General features: G+C 38.8%; 2 protein-coding genes across 3 annotated transcripts; both read left to right on the top strand.

Annotated features, from left to right (window-relative positions):
• enam (enamelin) lies at positions 1-2,724 on the top strand. Of its 2 annotated transcripts, XM_079655362.1 has the most exons (7): positions 1-44; positions 222-286; positions 421-450; positions 616-681; positions 807-848; positions 1,077-1,121; positions 1,698-2,724. In XM_079655362.1, the coding sequence occupies exons 2-7, from the start codon at positions 230-232 to the stop codon at positions 2,229-2,231; spliced, it is 774 nt and encodes a 257-aa protein (XP_079511488.1). In that variant the 5' UTR covers positions 1-44; positions 222-229; the 3' UTR covers positions 2,232-2,724. The 2 variants fall into 2 exon arrangements, with proteins under 2 accessions (XP_079511488.1, XP_079511489.1); XM_079655363.1 differs by lacking the exons at positions 616-681; positions 807-848.
• Positions 2,725-4,367: 1,643 nt separating this feature from the next.
• On the top strand, positions 4,368-8,023 carry cnga1a (cyclic nucleotide gated channel subunit alpha 1a; the record flags this gene model as incomplete). The annotated part of the gene is made up of 7 exons (XM_079649332.1): positions 4,368-4,462; positions 4,572-4,625; positions 4,861-5,001; positions 5,083-5,187; positions 5,938-6,044; positions 6,509-7,119; positions 7,205-8,023. 7 exons carry the CDS (start codon positions 4,368-4,370, stop codon positions 8,021-8,023), a joined length of 1,932 nt encoding a protein of 643 aa, XP_079505458.1.
• Positions 8,024-10,706: the final 2,683 nt, after the last annotated feature.

Genomic DNA, 10,706 nt, shown 5'->3' with positions numbered 1-10,706 from the left:
CTGAGGAGACACATCTATCATTTCTCTCTGAACCAAGGAAAAAGGTGAGATATACTTTTCATTACGGCAATTTGATACAGTGTTATAGAAACATAGTTCCAGTAATCTTACAGGACTTGAAGCCAATTACCTTTTCGTTCATTTTAATTCAGAACTATTTGTTTCTCATTAAGCAAAATACAATTATTGTTCTATGTATCATGATATAATTTATTTTTCAGAAACAACCATGATGAAGATAGTGGTGTTCATGATGTGCCTGATGGCCACTACCTTGGCTGCTCCTGTAAGTCTTTCCTAAATATAGCCTAAATGTGTAATTAAGTCTGACAACGGATCCCTTTTTAAAATGTTAAACACTGCTTTGCTTTAGAGTAAATTGTCATAGTCACTTCCTCTTTTCTCTTCTTTGATTTGCAGGTGGCAGAGAGTGAAAGCAATGAGGAAAAAGTAAGTAGTGTTGCTTTTCTGTGAGGATTATGTGTCTGTCTGCCATGGCATGTCCTACCATGTTTTAGTCATGTCATCAAATGTAGAGTAGGATAAGTGTCTGACCGAGAGAGGATGATTGACTTAATAGCAGAGCATGTCTGGAGATGTCTGGTATTTTCTCAGCAGGTAGCAGCACATGCTAATGAGGCCCTGAGGTGGATGGAGATGTACAGGATGTACCAGCAGCAGGTAGTTGGGGTTCAATATAGTATTACAGATAAACAAATACAAATAAGAAAGTAATATAAATCCTCATCAATTAAGATAGTTTGACATAAATCATTATCTATAATCATAAACCTTTCTTTTTTCAGGGAGTAGTTGGAAACCCCTTCCTGCCTGCTGCTGATGCTCCTGTAAGTGTATATATTGTAAGACTCTTACATGACTTTAGTTTTAGATTTAAATAAAAACTTAAAAAATAAATGTGACTGGCATTGTTACTGATTGCGACCTATTCATGAATTATTCCTCTGTTTAGCCTGATCCAGCTGGGGCAGCAGTGGTAAACTCATAAAGCATGGCAGCATCTGATCTGAAACACTTCATAGTGCTCTTTGAGTTAATAGTGTTTGTATTTATAGGCTGCTCCTGTTATTGCTGCAGATGCATCGGAGGAGGAGAACGAGGTGAGCAGACGTCTTTATACCACAATAAACTGAAATATTGTTTGCTTATTAGAAATGCACTGCAAATGTAGACATCTGTGCTGGCATGAATAACACAAATGGTCCTCCTGCTGAAGGGGCCAAACACAACAAGCTCAGAAAAGTAAGGATTAGCCTTGCATGAAAAAAAGAAACACCCACATAAAGAGATGGGTGCCACATGTGGAAATGGTCAAAACAGCCAAAGAGAGCATTATCAGAGTAATACAAAAGCAGAGACTGAATTTCAGTTTGGAGTTCTGCCTGAACAAAGACCCACTATTTACCACTCATATATTCACAGCAGATATCTTCAATTTAACATAATTAGATTAACAAGAGTGTAACTACCAGCATGCATAATTCCAATACTCTCGATCTGAGGCTGAATCGAACATAAAGCTGTCAGATATTCCCAGATAATTCAGCAAAAGCGACCAATAGGTGAATTTCTATCATTTGCACCACTGCAGTGTCCCCTTTCTTTGGAGAATCATATTGCTCTCAGTGAACACTTTAACTAGACAACACTAAGTTCTGTCTTTATCTTCGGCACAGGATGAAGGTGCTGCACCCAAAGCTGCAGCAGCCGGTGGTGCCCCCCTGAACTCTGATGAAGAAGAGGAGGCCGAGGAGGCCGAGGAGGTGGAAGCAGCCGAGGCTGAGCCAGCTGTTGAAGTGGCACCAGAAGAGCCTGCAGCAGATCCTGAAGCAGCTGTGGAGCCAGCTGTGGTGGACGTCCCTGTAGATGCTGCCACGGTGGATGCTGCTGTTGTCGTTGATGTGCCTCTTGTTGATGTGGTTCCTGTTGATGTGGTTCCTGTTGATGTGGTTCCTGTTGATTTGGTTCCTGTTGATGTGGTTCCTGTTGATGTGGTTCCTGCTGAAGTTGCCCCTTCAGCCCCAGAGGTTGCTGTGGATGCACCTGTCCCCGCTGCTGCTGATGTCCCCGCTGCTGCTGATGTCCCTTCTGCTGCTGATGTCTCCGCTGCTGCTGATGTCCCTTCTGCTGCTGATGCTGGTGCTGCTGATGCCCCCCTAGCAGCTGAGACTGAAACAACTGGAGTGGCAGCAGATCCTGCTTTAGTGTAGTCATATTTCTTATAACCAGCCTAAGTGCTCCTCTGTTAGCAGTTAAAGCAATAGCTAAAAGCGGCAATGAGAAGTTAAAGTAGCGCTAAAGGATGACAAGCTGTGGCATATTGAATAGAGAAGAGGAGAGAGTGCTTTTTGTTCAGAATTTGTTATCCTCTTCCTTTTGTCTTGAATCAAAATATTTTTTGTAATGTCTTTGATAAACTCTGTGATGTACGTTTATGACTTTTCACAACAGACATTTTGACTGTTCACAGTATAGGAAAATGTGTTAGTAATGACATTAATGTTGGTTTTGTCCAAGCTACGGCAGTAGTTCAGCATAGACTTCACCAGGAATCTGAAGCTGAAGGAGCTGAATAGAACGCAGCAATCTTGAATGTTATTTTTTACACCTCTGCTGACAGTGACATCTGTTAAAAGTTTGCTATAAAACCAACTATGTTTCAAATAAAAAGCCAACATTTCCATAAAAAATACAGTATCTCAATGTGGTCCATTAATTTGTTCTTTCTCCCCCCCATTGCCACAAACACACACATCAAGAACATTATGCAATCATAAACTATAGTCGGATAATTATTAATAAAAAGATTAAACTTCCAGAAATGCTTTTTAATTTAATAAAGTAGCTGCGATCCATGTACCACATCAGCCTACAGGGAGTGCCACTGAACCGCAGGATGTCGATAGTCTGCAGCAGGGGAGGAGGATCTGTTGTTATAATGCTGAAGCACTGAACACTGATAGAGGTTCACATTTAATATCACTCTCATGATTGTTATCAATGTAAAAGGAACCTGATCGACCTGATCTGAAGTCAGTAATACCCGGCACAATCTAATAGGATCAAAGCTAAGGGTGCTGACTGAGCAGGAGACGCTGTATTGTGTGCTTGTGCTTGTGTGTGTGTGTGTGTGTGTGTGTGTGTGTGTGTATGTGTGTGTGTGTGTGTGTGTGTGTGTGTGTGTGTGTGTGTGTATGTGTGTGTGTGTGTGTGTGTGTGTGTGTTTGCATGCGTAATCCTTTCCACTAAGGTCAGAAAAATTATAGCCTGTCTCAGATTGTCTTTTAAAGGAGTCTTTAGATAAAATGGTTATCAGTGTTTATTACCAACAGGTTAACTGAGGGTTGTCCACACTTCATTTAATCTTATCTCCCACTGGAGGGAAGTGTAAGGACGAGTGACTTCGCCTCTCTCTTCTCAGCCTACTCTAATCCACAAATCCTTATCAGGGACACTGAGACTCTATGACACAGTTAGTTAAACTTAGTGCTTATAGGTGTCACTGGTCCCGCTACATATTGATACTATTTTAATCAGCATCTGATGATAAATAAAATAAAAGCGCTGCTGCTGTAAGTGGCCAGTTTCAAGGTCTTTCAAAAACTGCAAAAGGATATAAAGGAAATGGATGTTTCATTACATTAACAAAAAGGTAAGTTGATTAAAATGATAGAGATATTAGGTGACATCTTAAAGTTATTAGGCAGACTGTGGTTTGGGACTGCAAATGCAAACAGGGACATTCACTTCAACTTTAATGATGTGTGGTTCTTTTAACATTGCTCACACTTAGCAGTATTTCATACCAAAGGATTACAACACACTGCATAACATGTTGATTTGATTTGATTATTTTCTGTATTACCATTGGGAGACGGAAGAGTGCTTTTTAGTAGTTTGATTGAATTCTTATTTCTGCTGCAACTGAAAACACATTGTTACTGCAAGTGTCACATTTTCAAACATCTAAATCTAACAGTGAATCAAATCTGGACATTCATTCTGCAGATTGTTTCCATATCATTGGGTCTCTAAATCAAGGTGACTTCCTCAAATGTCTTGTTTTGCCCAATGTTGTCACTTTAATATAGGTGAATAACAAAACCACCAAATATTTAGATTTCAGATATTGGTAGTATGGATTTTTTTTAATTGACAATCCTTGCTTTAAAACTTTGATTAAAATCATCTAAATGTTTTCTGAATCTTTTTCAGTTAATAAAACATTATAATAATGGACTAATAGTTCCAATTGTTCATCATTTTAAGGTATTTTATGCTTATCATTATGCTGGGATGGACCAATAAGATGTATTTGTTCCATTGTAAACTGTAGATCTGCTGCCATGACCTCTTCCACCAGCCTTCCCCACATAACTGTGCCCACACTCGCTGCAATACAACTCTCCACAGACAGTGAAGGGTCCAGCGATAATGACCTGTAAGCAGAGGACACGTTTGCATTCTTCAAACAAAGAGCTTACACTACATAAATGAGAAAGAAAGACAGTTTAATTAACTTTATGTGTGACATGCTGTGTTTCTTCCAGGAGTTCAGCTGAATCGTATCTGCTCAATATGAATAACAGCAATAACAATGAAGAGTAAGTACGATGATAGTGTCACGAACAGATAAAGTGGAGCCCTTGTAAAATACAGTTTGTCTTTGATGTGTCTAAAAATTAATTTCAGGCCTATTAAATGTGTTAATTAATCCTTTTCCAGGGAGAATTGAAAAAAGGAAAGGAAGAAAAAAAGAGTAATTTGGTTATGTTGCAAAGTCTTTTGTTTTAACTGAATAGTTGACATTTTTCTCCAATGTAATAATGTGTGTTGCAGTATGGAGAAGAAGGAGAGGGAAGAAAAGGAGGCAAAGGAGAGGGAAGAAAAGGAGGCAAAGGAGAGGGAAGAAAAGGAGGCAAAGGAAAAGGAAGAGAGGGAAAAGGAGAAGGAAAGACAAAAGGAAAAGGACAAAGATAAGTAAGTGCATAATTCAGAGCAACTTCATTTAAGCAAATTTTTCACATAGTTAATTAACACTTCCTTTCTTTCTTTTTATAGGCCGAAAGAAATATTTATCCTTAATCCTGCAGGAAATCTGTATTACAACTGGCTGCTCGTAATCACACTACCCGTCATGTACAACTGGACCATGATCATTGCCAGGTGACTTCATTTTGTTTAACCTTCATTGCTCTGCAGTTCAAAAGGTCCAATGATTTCATTCAGCTGCATTAAGTGCTTTTCATATCCTTTTCCATATGTAGATATCACAAATCAATGAGAGTTCAGCAGGGGATAACCTTTTGCAGATAATTAATCTTCTTTAAAAAGCTTGTAGCTATTTAATTGAATTTGAATTAACTGCAGTAATGTATGCTAAATCATTTTTATAAAAGGACCACAGCTGGTTGTAAAAAAATGGCAGAGGACCACCTTCCCAAAAATAGTAAGTAAGAGTAAAAAATAACATGATAAAAAAAAGCCGAATAATAGACTTGGTTGTAAATGTGTGTTATGGCAAACTCAGCTCCAATGACGAATATAAATATATCCAACACATCCCTGGAGCTTTGTGTGTATGTGTCTATGGAGCTGCAATGGCTTGAGTGTCTCATTCGATAGTATTTAACAACATTCAAAAATCAAAATGTAATCTTTTTCCCCACCTTATGCTTTAGAACTTGAGAAACGTGGGCGATTTGTCGGGAATTGTGTGATGATGACATTCAAACAAAACTGGCTGTTGAAATTATGCAATTTGGTTTTAGTTTTTTTTTTTTTTTTGCACATTTAATTAGAGAAATATTTCCTTTGTAAATGACCAAGTCATTTCACAGTAGCATAACAAAACCTATTGGTGAAGCTGCTCAACATTGTTCACTTACAAAACACTTCTTCTTCTCCTGCAAACAGGGCTTCCTTTGAGGAGCTGCAGCATGACTACATCATGTACTGGGTTATTCTGGACTACAGCTCAGATCTGATATACCTGGCTGACATGTTCCTCAGGACAAGAACAGGTGAACAGCTCACACTCAAATTGCCACATGCACATGAAGTTCACTCTCTATTTTACTTAAGTGATGGACAGAAAAATCCACAGTTTTTGTTTAACTCAACAATACTTTTTCAAAGAATCATCTGAACACAGTAGTAGGCTTGTGTAAGCGTGAGTGTAAGTTAAACAAATCAATGGGTTGTTTTTTCAGGTTTGTGCTACCACTAAGGCTATACAAGGAAACATTTTTAGAATATTTATTTCGCAAGATAAAAGACGGTATTTAACTTGACTTATTATGTGATCTAAATTATAAACAAATACAAAAGCACAAGACTATAAGGATTGACATCCCTTTATGAAATGCCTATATAATAATTACCGCTGCCACATTTGTTTCTAAAAGTTGGATGATAATGTGAATATGAATGGCAATCATTGATGAGTAATCAAACAATTATTAACTACTCATTTCTTTGAATGCAGGTTACCTTGAGCAAGGACTTATGGTAATAGATAAGAAGCTGCTGCTTGATCGCTATACCACCAGCGTCCAGTTTCGTCTTGACTTCCTCTCCATGTTGCCCACTGACTTCCTCTATTTGTACTTCGGCCTTGACTACCCAGAGATCCGCCTTAACAAGCTGCTGAGAATCAGCCGCATGTTGGAGTTCTTCACAAGGGCAGAGACAAAAACCAACTACCCCAACATCTTCCGCATCGGAAACTTGATCATTTACATCCTCATTATCATCCACTGGAACGCTTGCTTCTTCTTCTCTTTCTCAAAATACATTGGTTTTGGTGCCGACGACTGGGTCTACCCGGCTTTGGATGATCCTGAAAATCCTGCATTTGGGGAGTTTGGAAGGAAGTATTCATTCAGTCTCTACTGGTCCACACTGACTCTGACAACCATTGGAGAAACTCCACCACCAGCCCTGGACTCTGAATTTTTATTCCATGTGATTGACTTTTTAGTAGGGGTCTTGGTCTTTGCCACCATTGTAGGAAATATCGCCACCATGATCTCCAATATGAATGATGCCCAAGCTCAGTTTCAGTCACGGATTGACAACATCAAGCACTACATGCAGGTGGATGGACCTTTTTAGTATGAGATCATTTATCATTTTAATTTTAAATATATGTATAATATTTGTATGTTTCTTTCATTCACAGGCCCGAAAGGTCGACAATGAACTTGAGTTGCGAGTCGTCAAGTGGTTTGACTATCTTTGGAACAACGGTAAGGCACAGGATGAAAGAGAGGTGCTGAGGTATCTTCCAGACAAACTGAAGGCTGAGATTGCCATCCAAGTCCACATGGATACCCTCAAGAAAGTTCGTATTTTTGCAGACTGTGAGGCAGGCCTGCTGATCGAGCTGGTACTCAAGCTCCAACCTCAGGTGTTCAGTCCCGGAGACTATATCTGCAAAAAGGGTGATATTGGTCGCGAGATGTACATAATCAAAGAAGGGAAACTTGCAGTTGTAGCTGATGATGGTGTCAAACAGTTTGTTGTGTTGGGAAGTGGAAGCTACTTTGGTGAGATAAGTATTCTCAATATTAAAGGCAGCAAAGCAGGCAACAGGCGAACAGCCAACATTCGCAGCATTGGATACTCAGACCTCTTCTGCCTGTCAAAGGATGACCTGATGGAGTCACTGCTGGAGTATCCCGATGCCAAAGGCATGCTAGAGGACAAAGGGCGAGAGATCCTGATGAAAGACGGTCTGATAGATTTGGACCCAGCTAACATCATGCCTGAGGCCAAGGAGCTGGAGGAGAAGGTCAATAAATTGTACAACACAATGGAGCTGATGCAATTCAAGCTGAAGAAGATTCTCGGAAAAAACAATAATACTGATAAGGCTTTGAGAGATCGCATTGCAGATCTAGAGCGCCTCACAGGAGAGGAAATGGAAGAGGAGGATGAGGAGGAAGTATTGGTAAAAAAGGAAGAGGGACAAGGGCAAGGGGAGAAAAAGGAAGAATAGTAAAAAGGTGAGAAGATAAAGAAATACAAACAAGAAAGTCAAGGAGAAAAAAAGGAGAAGGGAAAAGATGAAAAATAAAAGGTTGAAGAGACAAAAGAAGAGAAGAAAAAATAAACCCATAATTTCTTTAAAACTCTAAGCTCTTTTCTCATTGGCAACAATGGCATATTTATCACCAATACATATTTTTTACTGGACTCGCTTCATAAATGAATCACAGGCAATTAAAAACGGCAAAAATGAAAAACAATAAGCTATTGACTGGCTGAAATACAGACTGGTGCTTGTCTTATTAAAGGTATTGCCATTGTATATTGTCACATTGAGGACAGTAATTCGATGAACAAACATTGCCATGACAGTATAGATATTCAATTTATTAAAAATGTTGGTAAAGTTGTCCTGTTAAGCGTATTTTTCATGACTGAGTCATACTGGAAGGCCATATTATTCCCAGCGTTGCAGTTTACACTCTTGTCCACATGAGGATAGTAAATAGCTAGGATTTACAGGTCATCTCATGTTACACCCTGCCTCTCTGTGTGAAGCACAACAGGTTAGAAAGTGCCTCTGTGCAGCGCTACAACAACAGCAGTTCAAAGTGTTTTCCAAATAGGTAAAAAGGTAAGACATGATGAAACATATTAAAATATTTAAATTCAGAGGAAATAGATAGGAGTGAATTTAAAAACCAAAGGACGGACAACAGTTAAATTGTTGGCAGAGGTGAACAGCAATGTGAAGTTTGAATTTGACCAGTGTCAGATTTTGACAGTGCGTAATGTCTATAAAAGGATTATTTCATGGTAAATTCCCCTTGTCTCTCTGCAGTGAAAATGATTGCATATGAAAGAAAAGAGACTGCTTCTTTGCTCAAATTGCTTTCTTAGTGATGTTGTTTTTCTGAAGTGATCCAAAACTTTAACATTACATTTTCACTCATTCAAAAAACAATTACAGTCTTTTCTCTGGTTGTGAGCTACAGTGTGAAATTATGTACTCAGAAATCTGAAAGTTTTAATTGGAAAATGTTTCTACTTTCAAGAAGAAGCTTTCACTCTCATTCAGTGAAGAGATTGAAGGACTTCAAATGTTGGAGATTACATTTCAAAAGTGTAAACGCATGGCACATTGCTGTACATCACTAAACATGTTAGATGGAAAAATGCATTTTCACATCAAAGGCTCTCACGTCTTCCTCAGTTGTCAGAGATGTATATGAAAAGACATCCCTCCCACACTTCACCTGTGAACAGAACTGAACTGTTTCTACTCAAAGGTAGATGTCTGAAGGATCAAAACTAAATGTCACTGAAAAAGGCTGAGAATGTGAATATTGATCATCTTCTCTGAGCACTGATGACTTGTTGGCACAAGCACATTCACAAGCTCTAAGGCATTAATCAAATCATTGATGAAGCTGAACAAATAAAGAAACCCATTTTCAATTTAGGGCATATCGAAGACAGAGATGTTGCTAATCTTTGAGGAGCTGCGGGCATCGCCTTGCCTGCCTCTGTCATTTTCGATGCAATGTGGGAGTAGAACAATGTGTTTCCGTTAATCAAAGACACGATGAAAGCAGATGTTCTGCTGCACTCTACTGCAGATTGTAGCAATTTAGCAATTAAGGAAACACAGGCCTTGGTATTCTATTCTAATCTTAATTGATCTATTCATTCTTGTGAAGTTTAGCCTCCTCAAACTCCGTTAACTGGACAGACATGATGTGAATTGCTTGTTTTAGCCTGATAAAGGACACCCGTCTATTATTAGCAAAGTCCTTGCCAAATGGGCCATATAGGGCATCCTGATTCACAAAATGTCTTTAACAAAAAGAAAAAGAGTAAAAAGCAGACTTGCATACCTCAGAGCTTCAAGTCCTACTTTTTAGAAAACAAATTAGTTTCAGTCATGGTTATAGAAGAGTTGAATATTTAAACATACTAATAAAGCAGCCACCAGTCTTTGTGACATAAAGAGTGAATGTCTGATAGAGTAGAGAGCAATAGAGGACACTGGGCAGTAACCTGCTCGAAGAACTTCAAGTAAGACTTTCACATCCTGAATCCAGAGTGTGGAAAGGCAGCCAAATCTATCGGTAAAGTCATTACTGACATGGCACATTGTCATGTCAGTAATGACTTTACCGATACATTTTCTCATTATGCTACAGGAAAAAGGTAACTCCGCTACCATTATTTCAAAAATGTTTTTGCTGTTGCGAAATACTTGTAAACAACCAAATTTGTTTTGTTTTTTTCACTTTTGGGACAGGGAATGCAAACTAGCTGTGGAGGTAACCCCTGCAAATGTACATTTATGGCTAATCACGTCAATGTTGATTAATGTACATCAGTCCCAGTAAATAAATAAAAAAAATAATAACCCCTCCCAAAGATACTGTGGGCCAATTTCTGCACAATTTAGTGGACTTGGGATTAGGCTGATGTGGTTCAGTCATTTTGCTCTGCCACAGATTTCCCTCGTTTCTCTTCTCCAGTGCCTGTCTACTCTGATTCCTTTGGCTCATTGTTCTGATTTGGCTCTTCCTCCATGACATTAGTCCTAGCATCAACTGCTGCCGCCAGCTGCAGAGCCTATTGATATAAATGCAATTGTAAAACATACATTTAATAATAATTTGGATTTATATAGCGCCTTTCAAGAAACCCAAGGACGC

This window comes from Notothenia rossii (genome assembly GCF_949606895.1).
Source record: "Notothenia rossii genome assembly, chromosome: 1".
NCBI classification, from domain to species: Eukaryota; Metazoa; Chordata; class Actinopteri; order Perciformes; family Nototheniidae; genus Notothenia; species Notothenia rossii.
Note: the sequence above shows the minus strand (reverse complement) of the source record. Positions and strands in the feature narration are given on the sequence as shown.